At 29.0% G+C, this 20,050-nt stretch overlaps 2 protein-coding genes across 2 annotated transcripts; one reads left to right on the top strand and one right to left on the bottom strand.

Moving 5' to 3' along the window:
- Nucleotides 1–1,235: 1,235 nt before the first annotated feature.
- Nucleotides 1,236–9,097, bottom strand: LOC107449078 (RNA-binding protein 7). The gene is made up of 2 exons (XM_043045846.3): nucleotides 8,674–9,097; nucleotides 1,236–2,701 (listed from the first exon to the last, which is right to left on the bottom strand). Exons 1-2 carry the CDS (start codon nucleotides 8,755–8,757, stop codon nucleotides 2,267–2,269), a joined length of 519 nt encoding a protein of 172 aa, XP_042901780.1. The 5' UTR covers nucleotides 8,758–9,097; the 3' UTR covers nucleotides 1,236–2,266.
- Nucleotides 9,098–9,302: 205 nt separating this feature from the next.
- On the top strand, nucleotides 9,303–18,000 carry LOC107449076 (progestin and adipoQ receptor family member 4). The gene is made up of 4 exons (XM_016064501.4): nucleotides 9,303–9,701; nucleotides 11,140–11,358; nucleotides 14,992–15,209; nucleotides 17,466–18,000. The coding sequence occupies exons 1-4, from the start codon at nucleotides 9,419–9,421 to the stop codon at nucleotides 17,679–17,681; spliced, it is 936 nt and encodes a 311-aa protein (XP_015919987.1). The 5' UTR covers nucleotides 9,303–9,418; the 3' UTR covers nucleotides 17,682–18,000.
- The last annotated feature ends 2,050 nt before the right edge of the window (nucleotides 18,001–20,050 follow it).

Genomic DNA, 20,050 nt, shown 5'->3' with positions numbered 1-20,050 from the left:
CTTCGCTTTTCTAGTGAAATGTTACATTGAAAGCGATAGTAATGAATGACGAACTTTGCAAAGGTATCGTTCAGTAAGAGGAATACGCTGAGGGTCCATGACACCACAGGGATTGTGGAAAATGATGGAAAAGCCACGGGAATTTTTTATATCTGCAGCACCTAAAAGAGGTAGGCAACTTGCTTCTGTGAAAACCGAGGAGGTAGTTGCAGTAGCAATAGACAGCACACACGATAAATGCAGCAAAACCTTCTATCACACGTCATATGGACATACCATGGAGTATTGATTACATAATTTTCTTTAAAATGCTGCAGTTCTCAAAATCAAACATGTTTGTTTAAAAGCTTCAAAGTAACGATCCTGCTGCTAGTCAATCTTTTTCATTGGATTTCCTTGCAAAGACATTGACTATGGAACATCATGTGAACAATGAGATTCAATTTCTCAAACCTAATTACTTTATAAATTTCAAGAAATTCAATTTTTGGTATCCGTTAAAAAAAAATTATGATAACTCTTTTTTTCCCTTTTTTATTTTGGTGCAAAGCTGTTATATAATTAATCTTCGTCTATCCCCTCAATAACTTATTTCTTTAAACCGATAGAAATTGACACAGTCTAGAACAAGGTATATTATATCCCATAACATATAAATACTAATCTAGTGCTATAAGTGCCACAACCAAAGATTCTCCCTACTGAAGGCACTTCTTTAGAAGAAGCAACACTTTTAGTTCATTTTTTAAAAGAGCTTGAGGAGCTATATTGGATAAAGAGGAAAAAAACTTTAAAGCTTTCTTTTCCAAAGTAAAAAAAAAAAAAATATATATATATATATAATTTTTGGATATATATAATTTTTGGATATATATATATGTTAGAACTCTTAAAAAGCATTATGTCCAACTTTCGTTTTAAGAAGTTAAGGCTTTCAGTTACTCGTGTATATATTTTTTTTCAGGGGCACAAATTTATGCATTATTTGTTAAACCTTCAAACAACATATTTAGAAAGTTGGAAAAGGTATTTTAATAGAACATTTAGACATGCAAAAGAAACATTCAACTTGTTGTTCTAAAAATTAGACATAGTGCCTTTTATCCCTGCTGTACAAGAATGGTTAAGATTCTTACATCACAACCGAAACAGGTAATAAATTATAAGTGGGAACACATTTTTTAACAATCAAAAAAGAGACTTGTTAAGTTGTAAACACATTAAATTAGACATAATCAAACATCACAATTTTTTTATTTCATAATAATAACATATATAGGGAAATGTCCCACATCCGGAATCGTCGGGACTTCAGCAAGTCTGGAATATAGATTTTTCCGGATAATAGATCTTTAAGGTAAACAAACATCAAAACATCCTTATTCAATAAAAAATAACTAATAATCTATAATTATTGCCTATTTCAATTAACAACGAATAAATCCATGCGGTTTGCGGCATTGCGCTATTTTCGCAAATTTCCACATGGTTCTTAAAATCTCAATATTTTAATATGTCATTATAATATACCACAAATCATTTCTCAACTCACTCGATTAGCGCTGAAATTGTGTGATTCTCGGCAGTAATGTTCCTTTTATGTGAGACGTAAGAAAAAAGACACACGTTTTTTTCCATGCAGTAGTAAAATATGGGATTTCATTTCCGTGATACCAAATTTTTTTCATATTGTAGCGGAAATCTGATTAAAATCAAACAAAAATCAGAAGATGCAGAAGAGTGGAGGATTCTCATTCCAGCATACTTTTTTTAAAAAAACGCAAATCACAAGTGCAAGAAATAAAAATAAAAATTTTGAAAAGGGAAGAGTTTTGTTTATCTTGATATTTAAAAAGTGTCCGGAAAATGAGACCCTTCTGGTAAACGGACATCCGGATATGGGACTTGGAACTGTATATAACTTTTACACAAAAAATCAAACTGATTTTTATACAATAATAAATTTTTATACAATAATTTTATACAGCAAAAAAAAGCTCCCCATACAAGGATATTCAACAGTTCAATAAGGTAAATGACCAAAACAAACTTAATTTTAAATCATAAATTGATGCAATAATACACATTTCCCTGGAGTGTATTATCTGTTTATACTTAGTACAAATTTTCTTATTATTTTACATTTAAAAAATGAATATTCTTTTGTACCATTTATTGATGCAATGAAATAATGTCACAAATTTGATGCAAGGGGAATTACCATTGTTAAGGATGCAAAATTGAAGAGACACTTTCCCTACAAGATTTAGTATCGATATCCAGATCTTGAGCTTCCATAATCATCATACCTCCGATGTGTTGAATTAAATTGATTATTTACAGGTTGTGGCAATACTAACTGGCGAGAAAAGAAAGGTTGTTGATTAAATACAGGATATGCTTGGGGGCTGTTATAACTGTTAGGCTGTTGATATCGATTGTCATTCTGTGGATAATACCCATGGTTGTTATGTTGCATTTCCCTTGCCTTTGAATATTGCTGAAGTTTCTGTAAATATGGATTAGCTTCAACTGAACCAGATCTGGCATCTAACCGCAAAGTCCTGCCATATAATGATATACCACTCATAAGTGCAACAGCATACTGAACAGAAACTGGATGCTTGAAAGCTATGAAGGCATAATTTCGTGGCCGTCCGTCTTTTTCTTTGGGAATAGTTACATTTTCCAAGGGACCAGCCTAAAAAGGAAAAAATATACATATCTCATCAAATAATTACATGAGAGACACTTAACAATCAAGATAGATAGAAGGCAATTTATAATAAAATTAATTAAAAATAAATCAATAAATTTAGAACTGTTGGTACGGTAGAATCGATAACTGAAGGATAGGCCAAGCTTAAAGCTTCAGATTTAACAATGAATATTATTTTTCAATAGTATAATATATAAAATAGTATGATAAATAAAATAGTAATAACATAATTAGTTACTAACAGTCTATTTTTTCAACATAAAATCTCATAAGTAATTTTTTTTTCCCTTTAAGTATCACAACTTGTAAAACTTAAGTATTACCCACAGAGCCAAGACCAAAAAAATAAATAAATAATAAATTAAGAAATTCTTTGAGGAACTGGTACTGACTTCCTCAATTTTATTATTTTCATATTATCACCTTTCATAAATGAAGTTTCAGCCTATTTTTTCAGTTAAACTTGAAGTTAAAATAAAGTTTAGTTAACTCATACCAATCAACTAAAGAAAACGGTACATTAATGCTAGAAAAGAAAGTGTTTGGTTTTTGCTAAAAACAGAAAGAGTTAAAGAGTTCTTGAAAAAATTAAAAGGTGCAAAATATTAGAAAGAACCCTAGACTTCAAAAAAAAAAAAAAAAATTTAGATTTTACTAGCAAAACTTTTGGTACTTTTAAGTTAGATAGATACAAATAAATTCAATTATTTTTCCTATTGTTATTACTTTTTTTAAAAATTTTGATAATGTCTTCTTTATTTAATGTTCAAAAAAAAAGTAGCAAAAATAAAATTTACTTGCACCACCCAACCAAAAAGAACCAAAATTTTATTTATGGTAAAAAAAAATAAATTTTTTTAAACATAAATGAAGTTTTATATTGAGCAAAATAAATTTTAAACAATGCTTCTTTTATTCAAAATACTTAATGATAAAGAATGCTTTGAACAAACAATATTCCGCCTAACTTGTAAAAAACAATAATAATATTATTAATAAATAAATACAGTGCCCGCCGTTTATTAAAATCACTTTCGTTTTATGCTCTTTTGATTTTATTAAGCGGCTGATTTTATTAAGAGGCGATTCAGCATTTGAAGAAAAAAAATCACATTTTTAAAATATATTCTAAATGCACACACTTCAAAAGCTGAAATAATGACAACATTAATGGTTTATTCAACTAATTTAATTATTTTAATAAAGTAAAACCCTATATAAGATTAAATTTACAAAACTTTTGCAAAAAACCGATCAATGGTTGCTTGAGTTGCACTATTTAAAATTAACTTTTCAACATCATTTGAGAGTTTATAGAAGTTTTTATAGTTTTCGATATTTCCTCCTCTTTGTTCTAAAGCTTGCCGCAATACATTAAGTGCTTTTCTGACTTCCGTTGAAGATGGCACTGATGAGTTTATTTCATCTTCTGAGTCTGATTCCTCCATTTCTTGATTGGAAATAACTTTGCAATTTTTGATGTCAGTAACAATTTCAGAATCAGATTTTTCTCCTGATGTTTGTAGGTGATCGTCAATAGCTACGTAACATGAAAAATTCTCGTCCATATCATTTTCTTCATTGCTGAGCATTTCTTCGAAACAGTTATCAGCTCCATCACCAGTGCTTAATCCACACTTTTTAAAGCAATTTGATATTGTTTGGGTTGAAACAATGTCCCATGAGTTACGAATCAAATGCATTGATTCCAAAATCGTAAGGGATTTCGATAGTTTGTTTGCAGTTAAGAGTTCCGAAGAGCTGTCACAGTCTATGTCACTAATGATTTTTTGAACAACCATTTTTCTGTAATGAAACTTGAATGATCTTATGATTCCCTGATCAAGGGGTTGAATAATAGCTGTAGTGTTGGGTGGCAAAAACACTAATTTAATGTTTTTCAAACTCAAGTCCTCATCAGCAGGGTGCGCAGAACAATTGTCTAAAAGTAAAACGACCTTTTCATTTTTCAGCTTCTTGTCCCATTCAAGAAGAAATTTTGTGAAGATGCTGGATGTCATCCATGCGTTATAGCTGTTGGCATAACTGGTGGGCAGGTATTTTACTCCTTTAAAACATCGAGGTTTTAAACTCTTTCCTATCACTAAAGGATTTTTTTTCACAGTTCCTGTCATGTTGCATGTTAGCAGCACGGTTAGTCTTTCCTTCATTTTTTTACATCCACCAGTCGATTCATTTTTAAACAGCAGTGTGTGTTCAGGAAGTGCTCGGAAAAATAATCCTGTTTCATCTGTGTTGAAAATTTGCTCTGGTTTATAGTCTTTGATGAGTGTTGGCCACACGTCATTTACCCAATCGGCGGCAGAGCTAAAATCAGCATCTTGCTTTTCACCATGCAATTTACGATAGACAATGTTGTTGCGTTCTTTCCATCGGGTTAGCCACCCATCTGTAGCTTTAAAATCAGAATCACCAAATAAGTTAGCAAAGTCCTGTGCTTTGTGAAATAAAATTCCACGGGAAATTGGAATTCTTCGTTCGCGTGCATTTTTGAACCATTCTAACAGAGCCATTTCAATTTCCTCCGATTTTCCTTCACGCTTACGCTTTCTTGACAGATTTCCATTCTTTTTTATTTCCTCAGAAATATTTATCCTTTGTTTCAGAATGTTGAAAAGAGCAGTTTGGGAAATCCCTAATTTAATTGCAGCTTCACGTTGACTACATTTAGGAAGCTTATCATAGTTTTGCAACACTTCGAATTTATCTTTAAGACTCAAATCCTTCCTTTTCGGCGTGCTGATAAAATTTAGCACCAAACGAACTTAAAAATGATATGTGCTCTAACTATAATTTACTCAAATGGCCTCGCCTAAATAATATGGAACATGCGCACAGACAGTTTTTGGAAATCTATTCATGTTCTCTGTTAAGATAGATAACAAAAGAAACTTCTTTCTCTCCCTTCTATGGTTCATTCAATAAAAAGTAAGATAAGAATTCAACCCCTTCGACCCCCTGTTGAATGAGATGGGTTTCTCCAAACTTCATTCAAGTCAAGGAATTGACACTGTTAAATTGATTTCTATGAACTCGCCGCTTACCACCCACATTTTTCCTTAACTCTTACACTATGAATATCGCAGGAAAGTGCTAACCACACCAGTTTCACAGGCTTGTGAGTAACTATTGCTTCTTCTAAAAAAGTCTTTAAACTTCGAAAAATTAAAATTTTATAAATAAGGACAAAAGAAGCTGAAATATCGCACTTTTGATTTATTATGTAGTCAAAATTTTGATTTTAAAAAGCGGCGGTGTTGATTTTATTAAAGGATGTTTTTAACATGTATTAATATTGTAACGATTCGGGTCTTGCTGATTTGATTTTATAAAGCGGCTGATTTTATTATCCGGTGATTTTATTAGCGGCGGGCACTGTATGAATAATTCACTTTTATATTAATTGAATTTTTGATATCTCTGAATTTTGCACTCTTTATACAGCTTTAAGCTATTGAAGTTTAGTTACAGGGTTTAATCTGAGATCAAAAGTTCTTCAGCAAAAAAGTGAAGATTAAAAAGTAAAAATCTTAAGCAAAATGCCAGTATGCCATATGGTTTGCAAATGGGATTTTGTTTACCATTTGAGACAACTTGATCTCTTTCATTTGCATACAAAGTTTAAAATTTCATTAAAAAACAGTATTTTTTGCAGATGTAAAATGATAAGTTTCTCACTTTCTTCATGCTAACTTTGTTAATTTTTCATGCTTGATATACAAATCCGCAATAAATTGTCATTGTTTTTTTACCAATATAAAAAAATTCAAATCCATGAGATTTCTAGGTCTTATCCACTACATCTAAAATTTGGAGCAGGAATGCGATTCTTTCAAGTCTATAATGTATAATACTAAAATGTTCGGGAAATAGAAACTTCTGGTTTACTGGTGGTTACGATATTTTAATTTTTATTCCAAATATTCATGTTCTTTTTTTCTTAATATAACTGTGATTCAGGCTAATTGCCAAACCGACTAATTAGAAAATTCGTATAAAAAATCAAATTTCCCCTGTTTAATTCTAGATAGGTGGGTGTTTCAGCCTAAACACAAAAAATCCTAGATTTTGAGTTTTTTTTTCATGCGCTATTTACAAGGATAAAAAAAAACTTAACTTTTTACTTTTTTTAACCATATGTTTAATGTTTTTTTATTATTATTACCTATTATTAACATGAAATACTTAGTCACATTCAGGATAATGGCTTAAAAACTATTTCATTTTTAAGATATTGTATTTATACATAAAACAGATGAGATGCCTTTTTATTATCAATTTCATACATAGGTAAAAATTAAAAATCAAGTACCCCTCTCTTTTTAACAGTTTTCTGGAGGCCAGATGTTGTTACTAATAAGTAATATATTTTAATTTCTTTTTCACAGATCTTTTCTTTTAAAAAATAAAGTATTTAATATTGAGGCTAATCCATAAAACACAATTGTAATTTTTTTTTACAAATATCATAAACACAATACGAGTTTCAGCAAAATTAAACAAAATTTGTAGCCAATCAATGAGGCACCTAATTCTAGTCTCTAACCCATACACAATATACTTTTAAAATGAGAAATCGTACAGTTTGAATAATAGAAATAAAGCACTCGGTCAAAATCAAAAGCTTGACTTAATACCATCTAATAAACAAAATTAGCTCAAGACATAAGATTTGTTGGCAGTGGTAATTTATTTTCAGGTTAAAGTAGATCTTTGATAAAGATAATAGAGCTTTGGTCTCAAGAAACTAGATTTTACCTTGCAGTCGATTATTTCCGTATCGTGATCTGTGGCAGAATAATCGCCAAGTCTTGGAAACTTCCGGGCAGTGGCCCGCGAGAAAGTAAAAAAAACATCATAGAAAGGGACTAACTCGAAAGGTATAACTCATAGCAAACATCCACAGGGTGCATAGCCAAATTATTCAACAAAAAATAAGCACCTTTTAAGCAATTTTCAAGCACTCGAAAAGTATTTTTAAGCACTTTAAAAAGTACATAATAATTAGGCAGGGTAGGAAGGTTTTTGACAATTGACCATTTTTTTTCCTTGTTTTAACTGTCATATCAAAAAAACAAACCTTTTGGCATTGTTTTTGAAATGGCGTTTTCATACGCTACAGACTGACAATATGCTGAAATAGATTAGGGTCGAATTAATTGTGAAAATGTTGAATAGAACAATGTGAACTGTGTCTTTTAACAAAATTTGTAGCGAAAATCAACATGGTAAAGAAAAAATCTCATTTTGACAAAGGGAAAATTAAGTTCTTTTTAAAAACACCCAATGAAAAAAGCAACTTTAAGGGCTTTCAAAAAACAAAAATCGAAACTAAGCACCTTAAAGCACTTTTTAAAAACTCAACACACCTTGATCTACATGTTTTGTTTTTTTTTTAAATTGGCAAGTTAAAAATCTATTTGGCACCTTGGTGATCGTAATTTGAGCAACAGATCACAATAAGGAAATATCCCCAAAAATCAATTAGGCATCTTGGCGATTGTAATTGGGTGGCAGATCAAGATCCAGAAATATTCCCCTTGATAACACCAACCTAACTAGATCTACTCCACAAAATGAACAAACCTTTCAACCTCACTAAGGGATCATCTCCTGTTTGTCAGATAGTCATTTCAAACCTAAACACATAATCCATAAGTTGGCATACAAAATGCGCATTAAAAATATGTATCTTAAAATACCTTCAACATTGTTACTACTACAGTAAGCTAAAAAATAATCAAAATATCATTCCAAGTAGTGCCATGTAAATAAGGACAGTCTGAGCCATAGGATAAATTGTTTCATACATATTCTGGATTTTTAATAAATCAAAATATATTATTTATTCTTAATACTAATCACAACTAAACAAAATTTCATGTAGTACTTTAAAATAGATAAAAATGCATAATGTTTAATAAAATTTCTACCTGAAGAAAAAGTTCATACAAAATATCTTCAGTCACTTTCTCCGACAAATTCCCACAGAAAAGTGTACGTTCTTTGTCTTCCATGATAAATATTTGTGAACACGAAAAACAAACTTAACGAAACTAGTAAGTAACGACTAAGCAAATAAACTTTCAGAGACAACAAATAAACTAAGAGTTTGCCAAATTGTAGAACTATTCAATTTTTAGCAATCTTGAATAGGGATACTCAAATGATAATATTTTGAAAAAAAAGTAGATGTTTTAATTCTTATGAAGAATAAAATAAATTTTTATACAATTTTTTTAAATGAAAATAGGACATATACCAAAAAATCAGCGAGTAAGAAGGGTGCAAAAAATGTGCAAAAAACCTCTGTGCAAAAAATGGATAAAATTTTCACAACAATCACAAATAACGCATTGCCATACCGAGTTTAAATGTTGAAAAAATAATTACTTGAAAGGAAAATTAGATTCGATTAATGCATTGTGCTAGTGATAAAACAAAATAATATCTCAAAAATATTTTAAGTATTGATTGTACTTATTATTACTGAAACTGACTCTTTTAAGAATAAAATGATTAATTGAGAAAAATTATCGCTTGCAGTTTCTTTTTCTATCGTTAATCGTTATCGATATTGGTTAAAAAAATTGGATTTCTGGTTCATTGAATTAGTTTCGGTATCTTAAATATTTTATTTCATTTTTATGTAATCATGGTTAAATTCGATTTTTGAAAATGAATTCTAATCTAAATTTAAGACATATGAATGGGGGAAGTAATATTGAAGAGGCCGGAAATGGAAGTGGTGATAAATTCAAGCCTGGCATGGAACCGGTAAAAGAAGATTATACGAAGAAAGAAGATTATCCGTCAGAATTATTAAATTTCGATGTAATGCCGAAACATTTACAATTCAATCCGTTTGTATTCACGGGTTATAGACCGCAAATGGACTCTTGGGAGTGCATTAGAAGCCTTACTTATTTTCACAATGAAACTCTCAACATTCTCACTCATGGTAAGAATCCTGGTTGAAAAATCTAGTGATGCATTTTAATAATAAAAAAAAAATTGATTTAGTCAATCTACTAGCATCATAAATTTTTTTTTAATCAATAATTGAAAAATACATATTTTTAGTTGGTAAATCGAACATTTCATTCGTTTGTATGTGATGGAAAGAACTACGGCTGTTGCATTTAGTATAATGTTTTGAATTAATGACAGCTCTCAGGGAAATACAGATATTGTGTAATTTTTCTTTGATATATATTAATGTATTTGAAAAAATAGATACTTTTATGATACTTGATTTTTACAGTATTTAAATTTAAAAGAGAAACTTATAAACTATGACTCATTACTTAAATAAAACGAAGGGGAGATTTCCGTATCGTGATCTGTGGCAAAATTAGCGCCCAGTCTTGGAAACTTTAGGGCGGTGACCTGCGAGAAACTAAAAAAAACCCAAAGGGACCAAATCGGAAGGTATAACTCGTAGCCACCCTGGGCAACCATTTACTTGTTTTTTAAAAAATTTGCAAGTTTAAAATCTATTTGGCACCTTAGCGATTGTAGTTAGCGCGACAGATCACGATACGGAAATATCCCCTCTTTGCTTACTGAATCAGATAAAATAGAAATTTCAGTTTTGTAATGCATCCTTTTGTACCCTTTTGTTTGGTAAATTTTACGCACCAAACACTTATCTTTTTAATATTCCATAAATAAAGAAATACTGCAAATCTATATCTAGCCATTACCAAATGGAATAATATGGAAGCATGCAATAGAAAAATTATTGCGATCTAAATTAAACCTGCTTATAATTTTAAATTTGCCACAATTGTACTTTCATATTACTGTGTTTACTTTATGTAATTTTTTAATTTTAATATAACTGTCTGTGAATCTTTTATTTTGCAAAGACAGTGTACCTCAAGTTTTTTCATTTCATTTTATGGTTGATGTAGTTGCATTATTTTTTTCCTAATTATTAATTAATATTAATTTTATTAATCTGGTAATTTACAATTTAACTAAGTCTTAATAGTTCTCTATTTTTAAAGAATACTTTAAAGCAAATTCTGTTAAATATTTAACATAGATAAAATATCAATGGAAAAAAAATTTACATTTGCACCATGACAACAAGAGGTATTTTATGAAGAAACATAAAACTTGGAATGAGATTAGAGTTTGGCAAAGCAAGCAACCTTAAAGCACAAAAATCACTTCTGAGACCAAACCATATATCAGAATTAAATATATTTTGTCTCAAATTGATCTTGAAGATACATTCAGTAATAAAACTGAAAATAATACATAATAATTGAAAATAATACATAATAATAATAACTTTGACATAAATTAGACATTTGACTTTAAAAAACAAACTGGTGACTTGTTTCAATATTCATTATTTTTATAATTTTTTTTTTTTTTTTAAATTTCAGGTTTACCTCTACTATATGCTATCTGGAGCCTGCCAGGTTTATTGCCTTGGAATGAAATGCCACTGCCACTATTACCTTATTTCCATGCAGCAGCAACTGTATGTCCGTGGTTGGGAAGTTCCATATATCATCTATTTATGAATCATTATTCAGGCCGTGGAACTTATGCACGTCTTTTACAGTGGGATGTTGCTGGTGTTTGGGTTACTCAAAGCTGTGGTAAGATAATAATGATATTTTTTTAAGATTGCAAAAGTTAACAATTTTTTTTCTTCTTAATTGGTTTGATATTCATATTATATATTTCATCTTCCTTAAAGTAAATCTATATTTAAAATTTCCCTACCCCCCCCCCAAAAAAAAATAAAAACTAATGATCTACATTGCATATACACTGGTGGACAAAATTAAGAGATGGAAGACATTTTCCCAAATATCTCAAAAAATACTAAATATAAATAAATGAGGGGTGATCAAAACAAAAATGAAAGTGATATTCACTGGCAAGACCTATTGCTAATAAATCCAATATAGTCTGAACTTAAGGATAAACGATGACAATAAAAGTGATGCTTGTACAGTGTGTGTTGCCTCTAGTATGGTGTATGATCACCCCTGACAGACGGACAGCATGCACAACAAGTATGCATGCTGTTAATAAGGGAGTTAAGAAGGACTTGTGGAAGACTCTCCCATTCTTCCACCAGAGCAATTTCCGCATCGCAATAGCTCTCCCAAGAGCATCCCAAGCATGTTCAGTAGGATTCATTTGGCTGTCCAATCCATTCGTTGAATATCCTCGCTTTCCAGATATTCAGCAACCATGAGGGCCCTGTGTGGTCGCACATTGTCGTCCATAAAAATGAACTCAGGGCCAACAGCGCCCCTGAAAAGACGCTCATAGGGCTCTAGGACCTCCTGCCTGTACCTCTGGGCATTCACGGAACCATTGTCAAACACATGGAGCGGTGTGTGGGTATCTTGCATGATCCCTGCCCAAACCATGAGTCCTCCACCAGCATAATGGTCCCTTTCAATAATGTTGCTGGGATGGTATCGGGTTCCAGGTTCCCTCCATATCAATAGCCGTCCAGAATCGGGTTGTAGACTGAATCTGGACTCATCGGTGAAGAGAACATTAGCCCATTGAAGCTGTGTCCAATTCTGATGTTGTCTTAATTTTGTCCACCAGTGTATTTAAATATCATTTATATGAAGTTCTTTTAGCATCTATTTTTAAGGTACTAGTCAAGGAGTAAAATTTATGCATTTTTCACGCAATGAGGTATTGCTGATGTTTGGTTTAATCAAAGCAGTGATGAGATAGTAAAGATCTCAAGATTGCAAGTTTTAACAAATTTTTTGAACTTAAGTAGTTTGATGCTCATATGTAAAATTTCTTCTTTCCAAAAGTAATTCTAAATTTATAGTTACTTTTGTGGAACAAAATTGATTAACTCATTTTCGATAAGTTTAAAATCTAAAAAGTCCTAAAACCAAGAGATGTCAACAGAAACTATCACCAGAATATTAAAAATTAAATAAAACTGAAATATGATTGTAAATTTCTCAGTATATATATTTTTGTTTAGCTGCATATAAAATTTAACTAAAGTGTAAATTGTCACACAGACAGCTTTTACATAGATAAAATGCCTATAAATTGTATGTAAAATTACAAGTAGATATACAGTCGGCCCTCTATTTAATGAAGTCGCTGAATCCCGATAATAAGTTTGTTATAAGGAAAATTTGTTTAATAGAAAATCAACTTTTAAAATACTTAAATAATACAAAACAGGTTTTTAATTCATAAACACTAGACATATATAAAGTAGCAATTGATGGACCTTTATCTTGTAAACTAGTATCTACTATTTATTTCAAAAATCTTAACCGTAAATAAAATCTGTGTGGAAAGCAAGAATAGAGCAAAACATTATCCAGTGTTGCACTATCACGCTACATGCATTTTCAACTGAAAAAGAAGAAAAGAAAACTAAATTTATGTATCAAATTATAGGCATTACCACATGCGTTCTTTAGTTTAATTGCTACTGATAAAATCTGTTAATTTGGACTGAGTTTCTCATTTAAAATACAAACAAACAGAGAAAAGGATTTTACCACTTTCTCTAAAATAACTTTTAGAGAAAACAGTAAACCATTACAAAAAGCAGCGGCTTCAAAAATTAATTCACGTTTATTTCCCCCATAAAATGCGCTAACAAGTTTGAAATATTTTGGAAAATAGGAAAAGTGGATCTCAAAGAAAAGTTCGTTAAATAGAAAATTTACTTCGCTATTTGGAAGTTATTTTACGAAGAAATTTCCAAAATGTTCTTGGTTCCTCGGAAGAATTTATAAAATAGAGAAAATTCGCAAAATGGAAGTTCGTTAAATAGAAGTTCGACTGTACTTAGTGGCAAAAAATGAACCATATAAATATATCAATACCAAATGCCAGATCTATTCAAAATAAATTCCTTAGAAAATAAATGAACAGTTTTCTGCTTTTTTTTTTTTTTTTTCATTTAAACAAAATGTTTTCACTCTTATTCTCTGTCTCTTTTATTAAAAAAAAAATTTTAAAAACTGATTTTAAATAAATATCTAGTTTTTAGACACAAAATCTATTTTTCATTCTTATGTGACAAGTTTACTAAAAATGTTAAACACTACTTCATTCTGATACTTTCCTGAAACCAGTTTGAAAATAAATTAATAGATTTGGGTTTAAAAATTAACGTAAAAATCAAATTGGCATTTAAGTTAATATATTTGCCATTATAATGATTGTTGAATCAGTGTTTTGACTACAACGCGAGAATCTCGCATATTTTTTTATATTCTCGCATTAAAAAATGATTAGCGCGAAAAATTCGCGCATTCTATTAAAAAATTTCAAAATTCGCGAATTTCTCGCATTTTGAAAAAAATTTCTCTTTTGCGCCATTTAGAATAAAATCCGTTTCACTTTTCTTCCTGGATCTTTTATTATTTTCAACATCTGCCCCATTATCTAGCTTCCCTGTTTACCAGTATTGTTCAGAACCTTTAAGAACAACAGAATACCATCCTTCCGAACCACGGAACCTCTTTCAGAACGCATTTCTCTGCAACCACGTGTTTACCGTAGGTAAGGTTTCTTCATGTAAGACGTTAAAAGTTTTTGCTTGTTAATGTAAGATGGACAAATACCTTGTAAAGCCAATATCTTCTACTCCGAAACGGACAAATGAAAATGAAACAAATAATGTGGGTAGAAGCGATCAAAACGAAACAAATACGCATTTGAGCAACCTAATGAGAATAGCTGATGAAAAAGTAGATTTAGAACATTTTCCATATGATGATGCAGCAAAAATATTCAATGCTTTAAAAATTAGAAGATGTTAAAAATGCATCATAATTAAAGAAATTTTTTTTTTCAAGTCTCTTTGAGTTTTTTTTTTTTTAAATTTTTGAAATCTCACTTAACTTTTTGAAATCTCACCCTGTTTTTGAGAAAGGGTGAGAAATTCTTACCCATTTTTTTTCTGAGATGAAAACACTGGTTGAAAACATTAATAATTATTTTTGTTTTATTTGGTTCTTTACCTTGATTTAGCTCAAGCTTTAAGAAGGTAAAGAACCAAAGTACATCCTACTAATCCTACTAGTAAGTACATCCTACTAATCAAATTAACTAGTTTAAGAAAAGTAACAATTAAGTTTTTGATTAGTTGTGTTTTCATAAGTAATTTATAATTTTTACAGGATGAATATGAAATTAGTTTCTACATTAACTTATATTTTGTATTAAATTCTTTGTAGTAAATCATTATTTATGTTTTTATATTTACTTTTTAGGTGGTTTTTCCTCAATTTACATTGGGACCATGTGTTTACCATGGCCTTTGAGATTCCTTTTGCTCTTAATATACTTATCATTTGCGTTAAAAGCCCTGCATGCTGCAGTATTTGCTGTTGGACCATGGGAACGTCGAATAAGTTTTGCTGCTATGTTCATTATGCGGCTTTGTATCCTGTGTGTACGTTATACACCCTATGGTGGTGGACACCCTGAGGTAATGTATTTTAAATGTCCCAAAAATAAATTTGTTTAAAACATATGTTTAATTTCAACAAGATTTGTAAGTTATTACATTGCCTGTGTTTTTTTTGTTTTTTTTTTTTAAATTCTCAAGACCTATGCTGCACTTTTGAGTAACCAAATAAATCCATTTTGTATGTTCTTTTACTGCAACTAACTGTAGGATTTCGTATCTCAAATTTTTATATTTTTATTATTATTTTAATAGAATTATTATAATAATGTAATCAAATGTATATAAAATAAAACTTTAATATCTGCAGAGTAATGAAATACTGAAACTTTATTTTTAAAAATTATGCATATTTTATAAGTGTAAAAGATTAAATTTAAAAATGTGCATATTACATTAAATTTTGAGAATTATGCTTGTATATTTCTAAAAATTCCTCTTGATTCCGTAACAAAGTCGCAAGTGTTTATCATAAATTTGTAAAAAAAAATTTAAGGCTGAGTCAACCTTGCCCGGTCCCAGGATAGAACCCTGAACCTGTGACACAGATGTGTGAAGTGCTATACCATTTGTTCACCAAAAGTTAAAATAAAGTAATATTAAAATTCGTAATTATAAAGTAATATTAAAATTCGTAATAAATTTAAGTTTGATGAAAATAGATACCTTTCGTAAATATTTATAAAGTTGATTCTTTTTTAACCTATTTTCGGCCAAAGGTGCGTAAGCGCACTATTTTAATAAATAAATTTTTACTAACACCGTGGTGAATATTTTTCAATAATTTTATTTTTCTGCTGTTTTTAAGGGTTCTGAAAATGTCTATAAAATATTTTAAATTCAATTGGAGTAAATACTTTCTGTCGAAAAATTTTCAAAACATGCTAGTTTTTGAAATTCAAACGGTTATTGAAAAAGCTAATTTTTTTAAACTGTATAATTATTCCACTTGAGATTTATTATATGGTTTTATAATGGTTTAAAGTTGTAAGTTCTGAGAATAAAATTGAAATAAAGCAAATATCATAAAAAATTTAAAAATTTTAATTCAAATTTAATGGTGCGTTAACGCACCATTGGCCGAATGCATGAGAAATAGGCAAAATTTCAAAACCCACTCTTCATGCAAGATTTCAGAGTTTTATTGTTAAGTGTCAGTGTTATCAAAGTTTTATTGGGCTGAGACCAACAAAATATGCTATTAGGAACAAGCCTTCTTTTGAAGTTACTTAGAGTTGTTTAAAAATCTCAGGTGCACAAAATTTATTTTGATAAATTTTCTCTTCCTATAGTTTATTCAAAATTTTAAAAGAAAAGGGTTCTGAAATTTTCGCTGCTGTGGATGAATTTATGAAAGAAATTCCACTGTGTAAAGTGGTATTCAGGTGTTCAGTATTTATGAGACACCCTGTGTATTGTATTACTGTTGTATTATTATATTCGATATAGATTTATTTAATTAGATTAATTCTGTACTGCCTCCTCCAAATGTCATATTATTGATTAAAATGAAAGTAAAAATATTTGTCTTATATTTCTATTCTTTGAAAAGCAATTAAGAATTAATAAGTTTGAAAAAAAGGTCCCCCAACTAAGTATAATTTTATCAAGAGACGTTTTTTTTAAAAAATTAAAATACTAATTGCTTTTATTTTAAAAAAATATGAAAGAGAAAGCAAGACTAAAGACTGGAGTAAAAATAAATAAGTAATATTAATCACTAACATGGTTTAAGATTAGAATACAAACCTGCAAGTTTGCATTTGCGGATATAGAATTTTCTGTTATATTTCATTTTACTTATCATTAAACTTACCAATCAAACAGGATAAATATTAATGCTTTAAAATAATTTTTAAATAAAAATACTAAAAAAATATGCATTAAGTATTTACCAGAGAAAAAATAAAACTATCAGAATCAGGAGTATTAAAAATATAGTTCATTTAATTTATTAATTTTGGTTTGCTTTAGACCTTGTAAAGTTAATGCAGTTTATAGAATTGTGTTAATAATATATTGAAAATCAAACAAAGTATTTACATTGTTTTGATATTTTCTAACACAGAAAAGAATGATAATTGAGAAAAAGCAATTATTAACCCAGCATCAAAAAGACAGGGGAGGCGAGTGTCCCCCAACAGCATCTCTAACAGTGTATTATACTATTGCTTATCATAATATATTCTGTTGTTCATACTTCATTAAAGTATACTTTATTAAATGTTCTGTATGTAATAGTTTTTTCAAAAAAAAAAATTTCTTTTTTTTTTCTAGGCCTTATATCACGTTTTTATGCAAGATTTCTGGTCACTGGTTGGTGCTGTTATAAGTGCTTCTCTAGTACCAGAACGATGGTTGCCAGGAAAGTTTGATTATGCATTTAACAGCCACAACATAATGCATGTTTTAGTAGTCTTAGGAGGATTACACATGCACTGGGCCATTCAAAAGGATTTCCGGTGGGTTGCCGAAAACCAGTGCCCTAAATAAAGTTTGCCTTATATCTAGCAGAGTTTTAAATTAACATCAGTACTTTTGTCTGATATTTTTCAGGCATAAAATTACATATTAGAATAAATATGCATGAAAAATAACTTCTTAGCTAAAATTTACAAGTTCTTAATTGAAAAATATATTTCAAAATAAGATATTAAATATTAAAAAATTAATAATAGTACTTTTGTCTGATATTTCTCAGGCATAAAATTACATATTATTATAATATACATGAGAAATAACTAGTTAAAATCTATAAGTACTTAATTAGAAGATATATTTAAAAAAAGGTACTTAATATTAAAAAAAAAAATTATCATCAGTGCTTTAGTCTGATATTTTTCACGCATAAAATTACGTATAATAAATATACATGAGGAATAACTACTTAGTAAAAATCTACGAATACTAAATTGGAAGATATATTTTAAAATAAGTTTCTAACATCACAAAATCAACATTAGTACTTGTTTTTTATATTTTTCAGGCATAAAATTACATGTGCATGAGAAATAATTAAAATCAGTAAGCAATATATATTTGAAGATATGTTTGAAAATAAGGTACTTGAATTTTATGGTAAGGTGTTAATTTCTAACTCTGTGTTTCTACTTAATTGCACAAGGAAACTTAAAGGTATTTTAATGTAATCTTGAACTATCACTAGCCCATAATGGATAACAATTCCTTCCATATACACAATGCACATTACATTATTCCTCATGGACATACTATTTTTTATTTTTGTGTGTCTTTAGATATTGATATGTGTTATTGTTTGTCAATAGATATCTTTAGTTATGAAGTGGTTTTGTATGTTTCACCAAAACTATTAAGTAGTTTTGTTGAAAAAAACAGTATTATTTATCTAAGTTTCTAAAAATGAAAGTTTGGGTGAATTAGAATGAATTTAACTGGAAACTTATAATAGTTATTCCTCGATTTACGTAATATATTATACAAACATATTAACATTGTAGAATGAGTAACTAAGATTTTAAAAATGTGTTTAAAAGCATTTCTTTTAGTTTTCTTCCAATAAATAATTCATCTAATTTAATTTAAGCATTACATTTTATTTTGAATTAATGTTCATGAATCTTGAAATAACATTACTATATTCTGTATACAATTCAAGTAAGTAAATATAATATGACAGTTACATTAAAATAAAAAATAATCTGTATTATAGAATGAGTAGCTTTAAAATACAATTTTCATTTTTGCAAGTTCTATAGTTTCTTCAATTTTCATCAATTTCCTTAACTGTGTGTATTTTTATACAGTTTCTGTTACACATATTATTTTGCTATTGTGTTATTAGTTTCTTTGTTAATTGAATGTTTAAGGCTTTTTTTAATCAATATGCCACGTTTTATACCTTTACTATTAATTATTGTTCATTCAATCTTGCAATTTATTATTTATTTGTTATATTTTCTGTGGCATATAGGATGTTTTTAAAAAAGCATAGTGAGTAACAGAAACTAAATAATTTATGCGGTTTAAGTTTAATCTGTTAAAAATTCAAGAAAATATTGAGCCTGCTGTGAATACTCCAGATAAAAATCTTAACTCATTCACCACATCTGCATTTAATTTCATATATTACTATTTTAAATAGATTTTTTAGCATCTAAAATAATTTAATATTCTACATGCTTTTAATTTCTTTCTTGTTTAAAACAGTTAATTCTTAGCTACTTCCATTTTTATAATTTTATTTTTTACAAAACAATTATTATTTAAAAGATAAATGTGGAGTTCCCCTTAAAATATTCAACTTTTATCTTACCTTAAAAAAATTCACAATTATTATACTTATGCATTTCTGTATTAAAATCTGTTGTATTCTCTTGTATTCTTATTTTAATTCTAGTCATTATCTCTTCCATACTCAGCAATGTTATAACCTATCATTTTTTTTTTTAATTCCTTTAGTTATGACTATATAGTTTCTTTTTAGGGACTTTTTTTAATTCAATAGGTTACAATGCATAGTTTATAACTCTGAGGCTCAAAATAAAGTTTTTCCCAAACTCCAGAATTACTTATTGAGTCATTTAAATAATATTAAATTTGAACTAGAATGTAGTACATAATATGTTTTCTTGACATTCTGTATTGTTAAAGGAAGTTTTATGATTGACCATAAAGTTAAAATAATTTTGACCCTAAGTAATTTTCATTTAAAATTAACATTTATGATAATGACTCTATCATATCAACAAGATGCAACTATTATTATAAAGTATTGATATACATATTAACTGTCATATTTTTAAAAAAAAATTATAACGATAACTGTATACTGATATTTTAGTAAAATTCATCTGAAAAAATTTTTATAGCCAATACTTTTT

Source organism: Parasteatoda tepidariorum, chromosome 9 (assembly GCF_982258835.1).
Source record: "Parasteatoda tepidariorum strain Cologne lab strain chromosome 9, Ptep-v5.0, whole genome shotgun sequence".
NCBI lineage: Eukaryota > Metazoa > Arthropoda > Arachnida > Araneae > Theridiidae > Parasteatoda > Parasteatoda tepidariorum.
The sequence above is the reverse complement of the archived record's forward strand: the minus strand, read 5'-3'. Positions and strand labels throughout refer to the sequence as shown.

Coding starts and splice junctions, on each gene's coding strand:
- LOC107449078 (XM_043045846.3), bottom strand. CDS start 8,757: ATGGAAGACAAAGAACGTACACTTTTCTGTGGGAATTTGTCGGAGAAA. Junction 2,702..8,673: donor TGTATGAACTTTTTCTTCAG/GTAGAAATTTTA, acceptor TTTCCTTTTTAG/GCTGGTCCCTTGGAAAATGT.
- LOC107449076 (XM_016064501.4), top strand. CDS start 9,419: ATGAATTCTAATCTAAATTTAAGACATATGAATGGGGGAAGTAATATT. Junction 11,359..14,991: donor TTGGGTTACTCAAAGCTGTG/GTAAGATAATAA, acceptor TTTACTTTTTAG/GTGGTTTTTCCTCAATTTAC. Junction 15,210..17,465: donor ATGGTGGTGGACACCCTGAG/GTAATGTATTTT, acceptor TTTTTTTTCTAG/GCCTTATATCACGTTTTTAT.